Here is a 20,080-nt window from a genome sequence, read left to right on the forward strand (position 1 = left end):
CTGTTTAAAAGTTTTCTTTCAATTTCAATGTATTAAGTGTCAATGCGTGAATATTGTGATTTGAAAGAAAATGAATAAATCTAATCTAATCTATTTAAAAAAGGGGTGCTTTCGATGTCAGCTTAAGACGGACTTTGCATCACCCAATTCACCAAGTTATTAAAACAAAACACTAAAAGAAAAGTTATATGATAAATTTATATTCTCACTTTACATATTTTTTTTTTTTTTCAAAAAATTAATAATGAACAATGAATTCAAATAAAATGACCCGATGCGAAAATGTTTTCAAATTGTAAAAAGTTGTTAAAAAAAAGCCAATTACCCAAAAAAAGTGCCGATTTTTTAAAAAGTTTATATTGCGATTGGCTGAAAGAATAAGCGAACGATCTGCGAGATTTCCTTAAATACATACAAACAAAACCTTTCCTAAATATTATTTTTTTAAATAGAAAAATTAACAAAAGTAAGAACACCGGTGTATGCCGGCGCCCCGCCCACGCCGCCGCCACCGGAATATAACAGAGACTACGCCGCCGCCGCCGATAAAGTGATCGGCGTAAACCTCTAATAGGCTCCTTGTGCAACTGTGATTTTTGGAAAGAGAATTAATTAATTAATTAAATACAGTCGGAAAAATAAACATAAATACCCCACGAAAATGTATGGAAGACATTTTATGCACATCTAGCCCAAAAAAAAACCAGCGACTACCTCGAAGAAAACATTTAGCAAATGGCTACAAGTGCCGAGTGACGTCTCATGTTATATTTATCCTCTTTGCCTTAACTAATATTCCACTGGAACTTTCCAGCACTGTTACAATTTAGGTAAAGAACTGTCAAAACTGTGCAAGTTAATTTGACAACCTAAATATATTAATGATGGAAAAATAATACGAGAAATTGCAATATGGAACTTTTGTGTTTGCGATGTGCAGAAACATAATCATATTTCTAAAAGGACATGAGCCATAAAGGAGTTCCCTAAATAATAATACAACTAGAACCAATTGAGATGGTGCCCTGCCAAAAAATAAAAAAACTGTCACCCGAATAAGAACCACCCTAATATACAAACATATACATATATAGTGCCGTAGAGATCCGGACAGTGAATCGCTGAGTAGCAACGTTATACTTCCGAATGAGGCAAACATTGCTTTCCGAAATTTCCTCCAGCAATTCCTATACATCCCTTCGGAGATATTTACGCCTTGTACTTTCAAAATCTGAGCACCTTGACCTCCTTAAAATTAATACAGTTGCAGTTTTACAGAATACTGACCCGCACCGCATGGAATCCTGGAGGGCAGTGCCCCCTCCACTTAAATAATCTTTATTTCTGCTACGATTTCAAGCGTTCGCCGACTACGCTCCAGCGTTTGGACCTCAGTTCTTTGATATCCGGCTGCCCGTCCGGGTAGATTTTAAACTTCCTAAAACATTACGCATTGGATATCATCCTTTATTGCCCACAATTGATGATGACGACACCCGCTTCCGCGAAGACGCTACAGTCGTCAGGCATTTTCAACTGTCGCCTGACTCCAAGTTCATGACAAAATACGCCTACCTCTTCTTCAGCGTGGACCCATCCGTAAGCAAGTTCACCAGACACCTGTCACAAATGTTATCCGCATCCAGGGTATATAAGTTATGAAGTTGACAACCAGAATTCGAATCAAGTCGAAGCTAATAAGAATGTAGGACTGCCCATTGTTACTAAGTGTAAATTCTGCGTCTCGAGGCCTTATTCAACCCGAGCTACGGCTCTCCCAAGACTATCCACTGGGTGTATATTTACCATTGCGTTTAATGCCAGAGTTGTTGTTGGGCGAAGGGCTACGCTGATTCCAATCAGGGCAACCACCACCCTTGGTGAAAACCCCGAGCATTTGCCAATGGTTTCACAGCAGCAGTATAAGGCTTCTTCTACTGTCAAGTATAATTCCAAGGTACTTAATGCTATCAGATAGTAGCATCTGACAATGGTGGGTGCTTTGAATGCAGGCACTTTGTATTTTCTAGAAAAGGAAGCTAGCTCAGTTTTATTGGTGCTTACGGCTCGTCTGCAATACACATACAATCTAGGCACCTTACCCAGGTATCTCTGTATAAGGTCCCTCAAGGTGTCCAGGTATTTCGCCGTGGCAAGGATTAGTTAGAGTCAGCAGTGGTCACCACTTGGCAGTCTTTATATGTGAGGTCTTGAAGCAGTACATTTCCACCACGGCCGTTAGGTGGGGAGGATAAGTACCGCCGGCGTCGTACCCCTGCTAACCCTTCTCTGTGCTACTGAACCTTCCCACTCCACGAAAGCACATTTGAGATCAAGAAAGACAGCCAAAACGAATTCTTTGCATTCGAGTAAACCTTCTATCAGTTTAAGAACCGAATTGAGGGTTGTTTTAGTAGACCTGCCTTTGCAAGAGGCATGTTGTCCAGCCGATAATCGTTCTCGAGGAATTATACTCCATATGTATTGGATCAGGCACATGAGAACTATTCCCCGCCTTCGGATTGCAGGTGAATTTGACTATGTTCCAAGACTTGGGAACATAGCCCAACTTCAAACATTACCATCCACATGCCGTTGCTTATCACGCGATTAAAATAAGGAAATTTTTAATTGGTGCAATGCAATTTATTTAATAGAGTTTAGTTGTTGTTCTACCTGCATTTCAGTATTATACCGAGTGATAAGTATTTTGCAAGTCGGTGACAAAAGAATGATCTTAGTAAACTAAAGAGGATAGCAACCAAAGTTTATTTGCTTAATTGAAAATTAATGTTGCTCTGTTCATCCTTGTTGTTATTATTCTTTAATTTTATGTGCAAGTGTGAGTGCGTACATAAACATCCCTACCGAAAATAGTGCGACTAATTCCTAAAGAGAGCGGTCTCGGATTGATCTCTTTTGTCTACATTGGGGCATAATTGATCCCCTCTAGTCCCTTTTGGGTACAGTTGGTATTAGTCAGGTTGAAATTTATGTAGTCCATTTTAAGAAACATAAAAAAGCAAGAACGAGTGAGTTAAATAAAACCAAGTAAAGGTGTCTAAGTTCGGGTGTGACCGAATATTATATACTCAGCGTGAGCTTCACTTGTACATTTCATTTCAGATAAATTACTTTTCTATATAACACGTGGCACCGCCCGTTTTAAAAAAATGTCTCCCCGTTTCCTCTTACAATAAAACTTGATAAGTGAAATATCATGATTCAAAACTATTTTTTGCTAAATTATAGCTTATTATTCTAGTCTACGACCCTTTTGAATTTGTTTTATATCTATATTGCCGTGGTCTTTAGCTGATCCCGTCCATTTTTACCAGAAATATTTTCTGCTATAAGGAAAATATGTGTACAATATTTCATTACGATATGTTAATTTTTCTTCGAGTTATGGCTCCCGAAACATAGAAAATTGCTTAGTCATACAAGGGGCGGTGCCACGCCCATTTTCATAAATTTTAGTGTTTTCCAATTTGAATTATAATTTAGAGAGTAAAATTCTATTGATACAAATCTCTTTTTCGCTAAGATATAGCTTATTTTATTCGTGCACGACCCTATTAAAAATCTTATATATAAAAGTGGGCGTGTCCTTAACCGATTTCGTCAGTTTTTCTTAAAAGCATTCCTTATAGTAAAGGCAACCTCTCTGCCGCATTATGTTACGATAGGTTTAACGATTTTTGATTTATGATTAATAATATTTGTAAAATTTATTTTATCACAAGTGGGCGGTGCCACGCCCATTTAAAAAAAAATTTATAAGGAGTCTCTACATCAGTCCACATGCCAAATTCCAACATTCCAGGTGTATTATTTACTAATCAGGTTTTATGTGTTTTTCCAAAATGTTATATATATATAAAAAGTGGCGTGGTTATCATCCGATTTCGCTCATTTTCAATACCAATCTATTCTAGGTCCAGATAAGCTCGTGTACCAAATTTGGTGAAGATATCTCAATATTTACTCAAGTTAATGGTGTTAACGGACGGACGGACGGACATGGCTCAATCAAAGTTTTTTTCGATACTGATGATTTTGATATATGGAAGTCTATATCTATCTCGATTCCTTTATACCTGTACAAACAACCGTTATCCAATCAAAGTTGATATAATCTGTGTGTAAAGCACGCTGAGTATAAAAAATACAGGTAATTGATACGAATTATTTGAGAAAAAGGCGGAGCCCTATACGGAGTCTAAACGACTTGGGCCATATGTTCCATTATCGTCGACCCATATCTCTTGGAATGAGTTGGCGACTTAATAATATTTTTACATAATGATCACAATTTTTTGCAAGTTTTAATATTGCGTTTAAAATGTACATAACCTCGACCCATACGAAAACTAACACTTTTTGACGAGAAAAGAGTTTAGTCTTCATTCGTTCCCATATGAATGCAAAGAGGATTGGTCCTATCGTATCCGTTCGGGTAGAAATGGGTACAATTAGTCTCTTCATAGGACACGCTCAAACAAAAGGGAACAGTTCAACGCACACAAAGAGATCAAAACTGGCATAGGTGCATACTTCTTTGCGCCTCATCCCGCACGCATACTTGACGAATGGCATTTTTTACAGGGATACATACATATGTGTGTGATTGTGTGCATGCACTTGTAGATTCTGTTCGTTTACGTTGACGTTTTCAACTGTCCAGTACCCATCAATGATGTGATGCGTTCATTTAATGCCGATGTGTGTGTTTCGTTTGTATGAAATGTGCCAGTAAATCGATAATGCAGCAATTAGTTGCGCCATTACACTGATGTTCTAACTTGCAACAACATGAACTACAACAAGTTACAAAATATAAATTGTTTAATTAAAATGCCAACACTCAAGCTCGCACTCATTGTTTCACTTCGAGGCCTTCGTATGTCAGTCGATTCCACAAACATGCAGACATCCAAAAATACAAATGCTTGCAGAGGCGTAGCCTTTTCCCGCATTAGAGTCGAATAGGAGTTTATATGGTTGGGCATTCGGCTTGTCGATGATTTCGTGAGTGCATAGGAAGCATCATTGCCGCACAGTGTTTCGTGTAGAACAAGCTAGCTGGGCAAAAACAAAGTTCTTATTCCAAGAAAACTGTAATGAGAAATGAAAGAAAACAAACAAAATAACGGGATTTCTGCTTTTTTTTTTGATATTTTTGCTCATATATATTGAGTAATTGAAGTAAGAAGGCAGGAGTGACCGTAAAATACATTGATTAATTTGCAAAATTCTTGTTGAATATTAAGCTTCATATTTCTTTTAAGTGAACACTTTTATATAATTTTTTTGATGCATTCTAAGCCCGAAGGTAAGTAAAATTTTTTAATAGTAATTCTTTCGCAATTAGAGTTTTTTAAATATATTTAACATTCCGTTATTAATAAGAAAAGGTATTTTTTCTCTATATTTTTAACTTTAGGGAAAAAAAAGTTACATACATCCGCTGACATCCGGGCTAAATTTTACATATGTTATAGTCGGAAGTATTCTCTAATAGTAGAAAGAAAAAACCATTGCGAATTCTTTGCACATCTATTTTAAAATTTTTTTTTTGTAGATTTTGTTATCTCCACATATAAAATAGGATGTATGTACGTACCAGCTCCGACGAGATATTTGAACCTTTAAAGCTGATCTACAAACGGCAATACCAATTCCCAGGTACAGGGAACAAACACGTAGCCATAAAACACACAAAAATAAACGCCTAAGGTCAACCAGAGCACACCAAAAGCAAAAAGGCGAAGATCAATGACTTCAACCTGCCACAACCTACCGCACCAGTCACCAAGGCATAAAAACAGGTACATACAAAACAATCCTAATGCAGGTATAACCATACAGGAACGCTACACAAAACAGCGCATTTGGTATCATCTACGCCAATACCTGAATGTAATATAAATACTGCACAACTGATAACAAATCAGAACGATCAACGACACTTAAGATGGCAGCACAACAATCATCAGCTATTCACCCTGTCGGAAAATCAACAACACAAATCAGTTTAGTTATAACCGTACCAAGAACGGAGTTTTTTGACATTTGGGTTCAACATTCGAAGGAAACCAGATATAAAGAATTATTGAGTTTTGTTGTACTTAAGTACGATTTAAGCGAAGCAGCCGAGTATTCGATAAAAAGTTTAAGCTTACAAATATCGGCATATTCGTCGAAGCTGGATCAAAAGTGGAACACTTCTGGAAGACATAAGGAGCAATTTGTGAATAAAAACTCGGAGTGGCTTTCGAGTCCAGACTTCACATTTACAATAACGGTGGATTCAAAGTTGCCATCAGACCAACCAACAACTTCTTCAGGTAACCCCGACCCCGGAAAACGAAAGAAGGACTTTGTTAGCTGCAGTGAAAAAACCAAACGGCGTCGAGTGGATGACCTCTTTCAATCTAGAAGTCCTGGTGAGTTACTTTATGCGGCAGAAGTATCAACGCGTATGTTCGGCAACAGAAATGTTGCTAACATTATAAAAAAAATCACAGGAAACCACTCAAATATCCTGCCAAAAGATGACATGTGAGCCAGATGCAAGATAATTGAGCAATGTAGAAGCTTTAGCATACTACGTAGATAGCAAGTCGACGACTCATGGGTACAAAACGACTTGGAAGTGGAGCATCAAGGCAGGCCATAAGGTTTATCCATCATTTTATAATCTAAGAAAAGCTAAGGCAGAATGCTATCCAAATGAAATTGATGTGGATGAAACACGTGCGGAAATTAAAGTCCAGTCCGTATTAGATAAAACTGTTGAGCGTTTAGTTTTAGCAAATCAAGAAGTTTTTGTTAGTTTATTACCTTCAAACTTGACGTATACTTTAATCAGCAAGTGGGGTTGCGATGGAAGCTCTGGCCATAGCACATATAAGCAAAAGTTTACATGCAGTTCTGACACTGATGAGTTTTTGTTTATATTTTCTTTCGTTCCCCTTCAATTACAGGATGAAAAAGGTAACATTGTTTGGCAGAATCCTCGACCTTCTTCTACCAATTAAATTTATTTTTTCTAAAGAAACAAAAGATTTTATTCTTTTTGAAACGAACAAAGTTTTAGAGGAGATAAGTGCGTTGTTGCCAACAAAGTACATGCTCGAAGAATACAAAGTTTCCGTAAATCACAATATGCTTCTTACAATGATTGACAGAAAAGTTTGCAATGCTTTGACTGAAACTTCTTCCGCACAAAAGTGTTATATTTGTGGTGCTACTCCAAAAGATATGAATAATGAGTTACGGGACTTTACGCCTTACCTAGATAATCTTGGTTTTGGTTTGTCTACTCTCCATGCATGGATAAGATGTTTTGAATGCTTGCTTCACATAAGTTATCGCCTCGAAGTAAAAAAATGGCAGCTTATGAATGAGGCAGATAAAGAGAGTGTAAAGCTACGTTCCAACGAAATCCAGAATAAATTTAAAAGTGTACTTGGATTGATAATAGATAAACCAAAACCAGGTTTCGGCAATACCGATGACGGCAACACTGCCCGTAGGTTGTTCGAAAATTCTGAGGCTAGTGCTGAGAATACGGGATTGAATGTAACGCTCATCAAAAGATTCGACACTCTCCTTCGCACATTAGCATCTGCGTACAATATAAATATCCAAAGATTTGAAAAATTTGCGGTCGAGACTAAAAAACTATATATAGATCTCTATCCACGGTTTAATATGCCTGTTACAGTTCATAAAATCTTAGTGCATAGTACTGATATTATAAAATCAGCAATTTTACCTATTGGTCAACTTTCTGAGGAAGCCCGTAACAAAGATTTGAGACGATTCAGGGACGATAACACACAAAAGCAGTCGCGTGAAGCCACGAATAGAGATCTTATGAATATGTTGCTTATTATATCGGATCCTTTAGTTAACATTTTTTGGGAGATACCTAAGAAAAAATTTAAGTGTCTGACTTCAGAAGTCTTAAATTTACTGTCCCCCGATAATGTTGAGCAGTCAAAAAATACCCCAGTTGTTTCAAGTTTTCACGGAAGTGTTGCTGATGCTCATGACTATTCCACAAGTGACTCATCGAATGAAAGTGATGATAGCGAATAATAACATAATTATAAAAGATAACCTACCCTATAACTTTTTGTTGGATCAGGTTTTATTTAATTTAAATCTATTGTCTTTTCTACTTTGTATGATACTTTACTTTTAAGTTTTTGTAATAAGTAATTTTCACATAATTAATTTAATTATTTACATTGTTATTATTATTATTGTAATTCACTTTTAAATTCCTGACTGGTACTATAAAATAATTTTGTAAAAATTGTAGTGCCAGGTTAAATACTCAAATAAATAAAAAAAAATATGTATGTACATATGTACAGTCACTCACATAAATAAGTAGACACCCCTTTTTGGACAATTCTTACAATTTTTGCTTTCGCAAATTTATTTTAACTAATTTCCCATAAGAAAATGTGTCACGATCTATAACAAAAACTAAATTATATTTAAAAAATGTTTGAAAAATTCGACGAAATTTCATAAAAAATTTTAATTTTTTTCGGAATTTTTAAAATTTTTTAGAGTATTGAGATTTGTAGTCCATTCAATTTAAATACAATAAAGTAATATTCTTAAGTCCTTTAAATTTTTTTGGACCTATGTCACTTATTCACATGAGTTACTGTATATGAAATAAGCAAATGTATGCATATGAAGTAAAATTTTGGAAAAAAAAAAAAAGAAAATATGGCTGAAAAAAATTATGTAGTTGTAATAAATGACTGCATATGAAACGGAAAATCTCATAAAATAATTTTGTCCAGCTAGCTTGTTCTACACGAAACACTGTGAGCCGTTGAAAAGTGCAATGAACGAGCAGTGACGCAGATTTACATATATGGTTGTGCCACGTCTATCACTTTGACCAAGTAAAGGAGCGCAGTTGTGGTACCGTTTTGGTGGTGGACGAGAGATTATGCCACCAAGCATGGTCGTACACTGCTGTAAGCAATCGTAGATTCGCGGTTGGATTCTAATCTGCAATTTGGAATGAAATGCTGAGCAAACCGTTTGTGTTAAATACTCAGAAATCTTGGCAGGGATATAAACGGACCTCCTCGCAAGTTCTACTAAGAGATTTAGCACACAAAAATTTAGCCGTTTGAAACAGATCTTAAGCCTCATCCGCAAAGAGCCGGCAAAGTTTTGTGCCGATAAGTACCTGGCGAAGTAGAGGAAACGGACTTCAAAGGGAGATGCGTTCGCGTTTCACTCTTCCATCTGGATACTCGTACTTTAATAGGTTAAACTTTTACCTATCCCGAATCAATCCCAATATACAGAATGTATATCTATCCCACTTGAAATTTCTTAATGAAAAGTCATCTGCCTTGCAGCTGCCGTTATGAGTTGGCATAAAATATGTGGGTTCCATTCCGCCAATTTGTAGGAACAATTAAAAAGGAGCCTGACTCGAATAGGAAGATAAGCTTGACCTAAAGCTTCTTTTTTTATTATTTTATGACATATGACGCTAATAGTGGTTTTTCTCGATTTTCCTAAGGATATATCCCTCTGGTAGCCGTGCGAAGCTGCCTGGCTTATTCAACCCATTTCAGAACCTTAACATTGGATTTAATCTCTTGTGGCAGTCTGGATGGCACTCTCTTTGGCATTTAACATAGCTTGAAAGTTAACTTGATAAGACTGATTGATGCTCAGATGCTTCGAATACAGACCAGCACCAGTTCCCTTTTCTATTTTTTAGCCATCTGTCTGAACCCTCCATCTATTCTGTAGCTTGAAGTCAACTTCTGCTGTAATGTATCATATGCTTGCAATGGAAGATATCCCTGATTGGCACGTGGTGTCGGCGACCATGGATACATACATGTCTTCAGATGCATATAAAGATACATGTATATATTTATGTACATTAAATATTTATGTAGGCATGTCTCTGTGCAAACAAATGAGAGTGTAAGTTCAATTGAGTATTCCCATGGGAGTTCACGTCTACTCTAATGAAAAGATCTGCTCAAAGTCAGACACATATGGGAATTTCGGTATAATCATTTATCTGAATGGGCTCTTGATTATGTTTGAATATACGTACAACGGTAACGGTTAACGTAACATTAACCGGTAATTTTAATGTTAAAAAATTATTAAATTACATATTCGGTTTTGTTGAATAGAGGTTGAATATTAGGATATACATTTATTGGGTTGTATTGTAATTTTTGTTGTAGCAGGGCTTCGCTCCATCACAAATTGTCATCAATATCCTCTAACGGGAGTCCAAGGGAACTTGCTGTTTCAACAGGGGTGGACCATAATGAGTTGGTTCCACATTACAATTAAAGAGATGGTTGGTGTCATGTGGGGACACATTGCAAGCAGGGCATACATTTTGTATGTCGGGGTTGATTCTGGATATGTAAGAGTTTAACCTGTTACAGTATCCAGAAGGAAGTTGAGCCAGAGTTTCCCTGGGGAGTATGCGTTCCTCTTCCGCAAGTTTTGGGTACTGTTCCCCGAGTACTGGATTCACCGGGCAATTCCCGGTATAAAGGTCCGACGCCTGTTTGTGGAGTTCACCAAGGACCTGCTTGTGTTTTTTTTCTTCATACGGCTGAGTTCTCAGGTGCCGTATTTCCTCAAAATTCTTACGGAGATGACTCCTTAAGTCCCTAGGCGGTGCTGGCTCATCAATGAGATATCTGTTGGGATGCCCAGGTTTCTGGGTATTCAACAGGAACTGTTTGGTTAGCATCTCATATCTCTCCTTGATGGGGAGCATTCTCGCCTCATTATGTAGATGGTGTTCTGGGGACATAAGAAAACAGCCCGTGGCAGTTCTGAGCGCAGTATTTTGGCAGGCCTGTAGCTTCTTCCAGTGGGTAGTTTTTAGGCTTGGCGACCATATAGGGGACGCGTTCTTTGTCTTTTCCCCAAGTACTGCCAGCAAGGGATTTGAGGATTTTATTACGGCTCTGGATTTTCGGAACAATTGCGGCTGCGTGCTCACCAAAATGTAGATCCTGATCAAACGTCACATCCAAGATTTTGGGGTGTAGGACAGTCGGTAGCGTAGTGCCATCGACGTGGATGTTCAAAATGGTCGACATTTGGGACGTCCAAGATCTAAATAGGGTCGCGGATGATTTAGTCGGTGATAATGCCAGGTTTCGCGAGGCGAAAAAACTGGAGAGATCAGGGAGGTAGCAGTTTATTCTGTTGCAAAGCTCATCGATCTTTGGGCCCGGGCCTGTGGCCATTATTGTGCAGTCATCAACGTAAGAAACGATAGTAACTCCTTCTGGGGCGAAGGTACTTTTGATATGTAAAAATTAAACAAAAGTGAAGATAGGACACCACCCTGAGGCACCCCTTGTTTAATTCTTTTTGGCTTTGATATTTCGTTTCTGAATTGCACCGATGCCTGCCGACCACCCAGATAATTTGCGGTCCACCTTTTAAGACATGGGGGAAGGGTAGACCCTTCCAAGTCTTGCAGTAACGTGCCATGGTTGACCGTATCAAAAGCTTTTGATAGGTCCAGCACAACGAGTACTGTTCTATGGTGGGGGTTTTGATTTAAACTGCAAAGTATCTGGATGCTAATGGCATTTAGCACGGTGGTGGTGCTATGGAGTCTTCTAAAGCCATGCTGATGACAGGCTAGCTGCAAATTTGCTTTGAAGTGGGGGAGCAAAATGGCTTCAAGCGTCTTGGCTACTGGCGATAGGAGAGATATCGGGCGATATGACTCTCCTATGTTAGCTGGTTTCCCAGGCTTTAGTAGCGGGACCACCTTGGCCATTTTCCATTTTTCGGGTATGACAAAGGTGGAAAGAGACAGGTTGAAGACATGTGCTAAATATTTGAAACTCTCTTTCACTAGGCTTTTAAGCATCGGCATGGCTATGCCGTCTGGGCCCACTGCTTTGGATGGTTTAGCATGGCCGATGGCATCCTCAACCTCTTTGGCGGTGATGGTAATTGGTGACGCGCTGAACTTATGTTTACGTGCGCGTCTGTTGGCCCTCCGTCTATTTTTTTCGACCGTAGAATGCATTATGTATTGTCGGCAGAAAGCGCTCGCGCATTTTTTCGCATCCGACAGCACTTTGTCGCCAAAGGCGATGGAAACTTTGTCATTGTGCCTAGACGGATTCGATAGGGACTTTACAGTGGACCAAAGTTTACCTATACCGGCAGAGAGGTTACAAGCGCTTAGGTGCTCCTACCATTTCGCCCGGTTCTGTTCATCCACAAGCAATCTGATGCGTTGGTTTATGTCCCTTATTTGGGGGTCGCCGGGATCGAGCTGTCTTATAAGGTCACGTTCTCTCGCTAAACTTGCGGCCTCCGCCGGAAAGTGGGACCGATTTTGTGGAATTCTACCGGCGGGAATGAAGCGAGCCGAGGCGGATTCAATGACCTTGCGGAAAGCACGCTTCCCTTGGCGTGCATCAGTCGGGATAGGGAGGGCAGTAAAGCGGTTGTGTGTAAAGGATTTGTATTCGTCCCACTTTCCTTTTTTTAAGTTTATGAAAGTGCGTTTTTCTGTGACGATGAAGTCGGCGGTACGGTCGAGCGAAATAAGTATAGGCAGGTGGTCGGATGCCAATGTTACCATCGGCTGCCAGTTGACGCAGTTCACGAGTCCTGCGCTCACGATAGATATATCCGGTGAACTGTGACAGCTTCCTACCATCTTTTATTTGATACGCCAACATCTCACCCATACTGTCCACCCGCAAGTTTGAATGCCATAGACCGTGATGGGCATTGAAATCGCCTAAGATAATGCGATTGTTGCCAGTGAGTAAGGTGCTGATATTAGGGCGGTATCCACTGGGGCAACAGGTGGCAGGAGGGATGTAGATGTTGATGATTTCTAGGTTTGCATCGCCTGACCGGACAGATAAGCCTTGACGTTCTAAGACACTGTCCCTGCGGCCGATGTCAGGATCAAATGTATGATATTGCACAGAGTGGTGTATGATAAACGCGAGGCCGCCTCCATTTACGCTCTCTCACATAATACACAGAACAGATCTGCAGAGCAGACCTTGCTGTGAGTTTAGTCTCTTGAATCGCAGCAATGCGGATGTTGTGCCGCTTCATGAAATCGAATATCTCCGTGATCTTCCCAGTTAATCCATTACAGTTTAACTGCAGACTTCTGAATTGCAAGGGGGAGACGTCGTCACTCTGGGAGTAAGTGACGGGTGACTACGCCTGGGTTGTGGAAGGCTAGGACGCAACTGCTGTCGTGGCCCTGGGACTGGACGTCCTTGGGTAAGCATTGGGTACCCGGTGTATTTGGGTATGCGGCCTGGCAACAAGGCGCAATGAAACCCGTCGGGGGTTGCCGTCGCGGAGACCAGAACATCTCGGAAAGTGGCTCCGTCCATGGCAGGAGCTGCATTGGGCGGATGTTGCAAACATATATATTCTGTGCTGGCAAACGGTGCAAAGGGAGGTAGGGACTAAGAGTCTGTTTCCCTGAGCTACACAATTGCTGCCGGAAAAGAGGGAGGAAGAATACGAGGCAGGGGCTGATGCTCGGCATTGCTCCCGACTCTACTACGGAGATTGTATGTATGAGTGGGAACAGCCGTGTGAGTTGGTGGCACCGTGGGGCGCGAGCAGCAGCGGGTACTTGTTGTGGCTTTCTGAGCAGCTGGGCTGCTGGAAGGTAGCGGGGGACGCTAAGGCGCAGACTACGGGGCGTCCTAGGACGTGAACAGCAAGGAGCCACAAAATATTTATAGAAGTTACGTGGACGTCTGGTTTTGGGGTCTAGCCCAGAACAACCTGTCCGATGCAACCATCCCTTACACGATACACACTGACAAGAGTATGACCGCCCTAAAAAGATTCTTTTCCGGCAGATGCAGCAAAACCATTTCTCAGGACCGGGGTCAGGAGACGGACCCGGATTGGGTTCGATACCTTCCCGGAGCAAGACAATATGGAGCAGTCCCGCTGCAAGGAGCTGCTGGGAGGATGACAATTTGTGGGAGGGACGCAACAAATTAAATGGGGTTACACTGAAATGGCAGTCCTTGGTCGGGAAAAATCCCGAGTTGCTCCGGTACATATAACCGACGGCCTAGAGAAGCGCTACATTCTCAGCTACATTCAGGTTGCATACTAAAAACCTGCAAGTTCCATCATAAAATCCTGATAGCTACCTCATTGCCTGCTATCTACACATGACCTGGTAACCATGGGAGATAAATATCACTTCGTATATCAATTCCGGTTAGTGAAGTCTAAGTTCTTCACTGTGTTCGTCTGATTATGCTTTTAGTACACTTACAACAGTCCGAGGCAACGATTGTTTGTCTGGTGTTTATTGCGCGTATTACGCTCAAAGCTTTGTGAATTGTTTTGTAGGACTCGTCAATCAACCCAATATATTTGGGTAACTGACAGTTTGTAGCTTAACAGAGTAGTAGAAGATAAAGCATAGCTCAAATAATGATTTCAAATTTGCACTATTTTTATTCAACATTACATTAACATTTGCAACTTTATTTATAGATGGGTGAAAAAGTATGTAATTTTTTTTCCGACGCATTTATTTATGCAGTCATTTTTCAATAACTTCATTAGTACAGAAATCTTTGTGTGGTGTAATTTGTAATTTCTTTAAAGAATAGCGACTGTTATCAAATCGTTGTTTAAATTTTAATTCCTTCCATTGCAACTGACCCTGCATTGTGGTAGAAGATGGTGGCAATCCACTACTAGTAATATATCGCGCAGCTATTACCAGAAACATGAAAATGCTTTTTTTTTATTTAGAGTTTAACGACCCACCCTTATTACAATCTATATAAACTGAATGTGGAAAAATTTATTGATGGAAAACAATAAACTTAAACAACAACAAATAAACTTAAATATTGCATTAACTAAGAGGATGATGACTTTTACACATTCATGTTGCTGGCAATAGGTATGTAGGAAAACACTAAGAAAAATTTTATAGTAAAGAGCAATATGCAAACTGATATGTGATAATGGGTTTAATTAACTTATATTTAAAAGTATTGAAACTTCATACACTTATTTGAAAATCAATCTCAATTGTCGATTTATTTTATTGAAAAATTAACCACTTTTGTTAGTGTTGACAAAAAACAAATGCAAAATTATTTGTACTAACTTTTTGGTTTAAAGCTTTTGGAAAGCAGCAAAAACATAAACGGTCAAATTATTAAAATATTTATTAAGCACATAGATTCAATAAACTTAAAAAGAGTGTTCGAATGTTAAACGTCTTAGGTCATCGGGTAACTTGTTTATCTCAGCTTTTTCCTTCTTTTTGAATTTAAAAATATTTTTTGAATAGAGTGCCCTCTTTTTAATCATTTAAAGTGCAAAACATATAACTAATAACAGTTCAATACTTCATTTATTTCTTCTTAACAATAAATTTTAATAGTTTTTATAATTTTGTTTGGTTTTGTTTTGAATTAAACAGTTTTAAATTAAAATCTGTAGGAAATTTTTAGTTGCTGCCTTTCAACAAATAGTTATAAACTAAAATAGTAGATAATTTATGCATATTAACCAAATTTAAGTAACTTTAACGACAGCGTCATTTATTAGTGATGTGGAGAGCTTGGACTTGAGTGTAGTTTTCAACAAAAGTAAGCTGGCACTATGAGTTTTGTCGTTCTTAGATATTAATAACTGTACATACCATTTTGAGAAACATTTAACTGTTGCTAAATAATTAGTGAATTCTTTTGACAAATAGGACTCTTATTAAAATTTAATTTCAAAGCGTGCAAAGTTGACAAAAAGGATACACTAACGTGTCAGCTCATATCTCAGAAATGTTTACATTTGAAAAAACTATGCTTGTTAGTTTTTAGTGTTTAAGATAAACATTCACATAAATCAAAGTGAAGTATTTAACTGTTGTATCACTTGCTATTGCAGCTTTTATTCTTTTTTCAGTCCCAATACTTGTTTTACATTTTGCGATCTTTCCTATTGTTGTAATAGTTTTTTTTTCATTCTCCGCGTTATTATTATAACTGTTACATTTACTGCTTTTGATGCAGGCTTTCGTGCTTCCTTTACACCTATTTAACGTAGAAATTAGAATTATCCAATAATTAAACCGCAACCTAGTCTAAATTGATTTTTGTTATGATTTAACCGTCCACTTAAAGCAAAGGAAAATGGCAGAGGTTGTAATCGTTTCTCCAATTACGCCACACACATTCCAATTGGAATCAAAGGAACCTGTAAATGAGAAAGAGAAAATTGTTATATAAATATTTGACACTATAAAAGAACTTAAAATATAATATCTGGGCCGGAGAGGTGTCTATTTAATATAAAACATTTTTCTCTACTCTCTTCCCCTTTTCAATGTCTTTATATAATTTTCCAATAATCCGGAAATGGTCCCAAAATATTTCGAAGAAACTCCCGAATGTTTCCCTAAAAATAACCCCGAATAAGTACCTTAATAAATCCATAAAAATTTCCAAATAGTCGTGCCTATTACAGTCAGCCCAATTCTATACTTTCCCTCGGAATTTTGTTCTCGGGGATTTTTTTATTCCCGCGGAAAAATTCCTCCAATTCTTTTCTCCTAGGGAGAACAATAATTGGTGAATAGGAATTTCAAATATTCGAAGTCAGCTGTTTTGTCAATTGCAATTTCGTTATGCATTTCTTATTTTGTTTAAAAAATTGAAAAGTTTAATTATTGTTGCAAATTTGTTTGAAATTAAGAAATAAAATAACAACGCACAGTATTGTATTTCATGTGGTATTCACTGAAATGAGTAATGAATTGGTGCCACAGCAACATCAACAGAGAAGCATAAGAGGAAGAGGCCGCGTGATAACACAAATCCGCTGGAGTTCCCTGCTTCTATTCAGCAAAGCAATTTTCAGGCGGCCAAGTGGAGTTGAATTCATCTTTCGTCATATGCCAAAATCTATTTAAGCATTTTAAAAAAACCTTGCGCAATTTCTGGATGGCTACATCAAATATACCAAGAGGTCTTCCGTTGCTTATGATATACTTGTCAACTTAAAATAAAGAATATTTTGTAGAATATACATATTTTAGCAGAACTTTGTACAAATAAGTGTTATTTCTTAAAAGAACAAATTTCCTTTAACTTATTTTGATGCATTCCTTTAACTTAACAAGTGAAAAAACTCCTAAGAAATAGCAGAGAAATCTCCCTCTCACTCACATTCATAATACCTACTTTTCTCCCATAACCGGTTTCCGCTTTTTCGAACATTGTTCAGAATAGGAGGAAAGGGAGAAGTGAAAAAACTCACAAGGAGATTTTATTTAGAATAGGAGGAATGGGAGAAGAGAAAAAACTCGCACGGAATTTTTGTTTAGAATTGGGCTGAGTATCTGACTGATACTTTGCGGAGGGAGTGCGAATCGATTCGCGACAAAAACAGTTGCGGATTTAATTTTTTTTATGAAGGTAATTATAACCCGACTACAGATGCCGCTTATCAAGTTATTTTATTTTTCCCCATCTACGTGAAGTTTAATACCAAAATGACACCTTTCCATTCTAGTCTCAACAAAACCTAGACTTTACATTATAATGGCTTAGGCGAAATATTAATTAATTCATTAATATATGTACAAGTATCACTTCTTACTTATTAAAGCAATTGTTATGTTTATTAAAGCAATGCTACTCCATACATAAAAAACAACTTTCGCTTGGGACGAATCATAAAATAAACTTTGCGAGTTTTCTCGTAACTATTGATTATGTAAATTTGTCATTTTGTTGTAGACAACTACAAATATTAATATGTACCTCTGAAAATGAGATCAGCCTTTGGCAAATCAACTTGATAACCGATCGTTGCAATCGATTCCTGCATTCTAAGACTTGTTTCTACTTCAACGCCGATTTGTAATTGTTCACTGGCTTTTTGATAATAGCAGACATGCACACCACCTGGTCCCAACGTGCCTGACCACACAGAATCGCCCTGTGAATATCTACCAACAGCTGATACTACAGCAATTTGACCACCAGGCACATTAGGACCATATTGGTAAGCAAGCTCGGCGCCGAGTGCTATATTCTCAGTAATGGATTGTAAATAGTGTCCAACCAAAACGCCAGAATTATTGAATATATTTGGATTGCCAACAGTTAATGAAGCAGTATAGTCATCACCACGATAATCTGTAGTTAATTGGGCCGCAGTGAGCTTTGAATCTTGAATCTGAAATAAAAGAATTTTATTAAATTGTCACATATAAAAGTTATTGATATATCCCTTACTTGTGAGGCGAATTTGCAACGTATGCGCGATGTGAATTGATGTATAACATTGGCATTTAGATTTCCGGAAGGATCAATATCGCCCAGTAATACTGGAAAAGCCTCAGACGGTCCGAATTGCCTAGTACCTACATAAGTAGCTCCAAAGCGATACCCGCTTGGTTGTGTGCTGCAAAGATTTAATGTATGCGACACTTGGAAGTGATTGCTTAAGCCTTTATTCAACATAATCTTTGCACCTTCAAATGTCATTGCTTGAATGTCTGTAAAAATCAAAGGAAACAAATCATTTTCAACATAATAAAATTGGCCGCATGCAATGTTTTAAACAAAATGTGGATGTTTATCGCTATCACTATTTCTCACCCACCCGTTAGCTGTACCACCACGTCTTATATTATCAAAATATACACTCTTGTTTTTCACATGTGTTTGGGTTATGTCATCACTTTTAGTTGGCTAAGGCCGGAAGATTTATCATAATTTTGACTAACCTTTACATTTTTTATGTATTTCTTCAACGGTACCAGGATTTTCCAGCTTTTGTTCCTTTAATTCTGTATCACTTGTGGCAGTAGGCGTTGTTGCAGTTGCCGCTGCAGCAGTTGATCGTGAAGGATTTGCCAGCTCCGGTAATCCCATTTTAGCAGCGTCCAGCTTTGAGCTAGCGCTAGACGATGCAGCCATAACGTTACCCATTTCTTTTATTTACACACACACGTTTTGGAATTTAAATACTTTCTCTTTGCAATTTATCGGGCTTTAATACAGGTTTTATTGAAATCTTTCCTCAATTTGGAAACAAAAATCGGAAAGTTCACAGAATTTTTCACCGAAAAGAACAGAAAAGCGCATTGACATTTAGTTTTGACAGTTGGGTGAATTTCCACCATGTGCGTGGTGAATTTCAATAGATAACACTTCAGCGCTGACGTTTGGGTCCAGTTTGATCAAAATTGTTAAAGGCCGTGACACAATGACATTTTTCATATAGATGCGTTTAACACAAGCTTATGCATTCCAATAACATCGCCACAATCAACCAAGATGTTGCGTTTGTAAATATGAAGGAACTTCAGACTTGGCAATTGAAGTTTATTACGCCTTGCCCTTTCACATACAAAATTACACGAAGCACTGTTGTAAACATTCTCCCTATGCAACAAAAATACTTGCTAACATATTTTGTGTCGTATTCGATTGTTATATTGCAGTTTTTAATTGTGAAAAATGTTCCCTTTTTTGCTTTCGTTCCTGTTTACTTTTATCAATTTTTCTTGGAAGCAAGTGCGAAAAAAAAAATTACATGCTAGCAGAGAGAGGAAGAGATAGCAAGAAAAAATTGAAACGACCTGACGGTTGCTGTTGTACACTTCCTCACTCCTCTCAACACCTTCCCCAATGTCGTGGCAGACTTGAATTCACGAATTGTATGATGTAAAAGGGAACAATGGTTGGCTGATCTTATCAGCTGATTTTATTTTTTTCATTGCACTGGGTAGTGACTATCAAATGGAGATGGCAAGCGCAAAACGTAACCAAAACATTGATACATTTTTATTAAAAAATATTCCACGTCGCTTTTATTTATTTTATTAATAAATGTATCTAATTTAGCGTATTGTTTTCCCAAAACACACAAGAACTGCAGAGTTAAAAACAATATATATATATATACTAGCAGACCCGGCAGACATTGTTCTGCCCTAAATTTGGCCTATCTGCATACATTTTAATAAGGTTTT

General features: G+C 38.1%; 2 protein-coding genes across 2 annotated transcripts in view; one reads left to right on the plus strand and one right to left on the minus strand.

Moving 5' to 3' along the window:
* The window catches only part of LOC137250635 (transmembrane protein 185B), a 127,710-nt gene that overhangs the window by 26,629 nt on the left and 81,001 nt on the right, over positions 1–20,080 (plus strand). The gene's annotated exons all lie outside the window — the stretch shown is intronic.
* Positions 15,100–19,201, minus strand: LOC137248340 (mitochondrial import receptor subunit TOM40 homolog 1-like). Its single transcript, XM_067779208.1, has 4 exons — positions 18,830–19,201; positions 18,336–18,598; positions 17,859–18,276; positions 15,100–16,290 (listed from the first exon to the last, which is right to left on the minus strand). The coding sequence occupies exons 1-4, from the start codon at positions 19,032–19,034 to the stop codon at positions 16,193–16,195; spliced, it is 984 nt and encodes a 327-aa protein (XP_067635309.1). The 5' UTR covers positions 19,035–19,201; the 3' UTR covers positions 15,100–16,192.

This window comes from Eurosta solidaginis, chromosome 4 (assembly GCF_040869045.1).
Source record: "Eurosta solidaginis isolate ZX-2024a chromosome 4, ASM4086904v1, whole genome shotgun sequence".
Lineage (NCBI taxonomy): Eukaryota > Metazoa > Arthropoda > Insecta > Diptera > Tephritidae > Eurosta > Eurosta solidaginis.

Excerpts from the sequence above, each read along its gene's own strand:
- LOC137248340 (XM_067779208.1), bottom strand. The coding sequence starts at position 19,034 with ATGGGTAACGTTATGGCTGCATCGTCTAGCGCTAGCTCAAAGCTGGAC. Across the intron at positions 18,599-18,829 it reads AATACATAAAAAATGTAAAG|ACATTCAAGCAATGACATTT; the intron begins GTTAGTCAAAAT and ends TGATTTTTACAG. Across the intron at positions 18,277-18,335 it reads GTTGCAAATTCGCCTCACAA|ATTCAAGATTCAAAGCTCAC; the intron begins GTAAGGGATATA and ends CTTTTATTTCAG.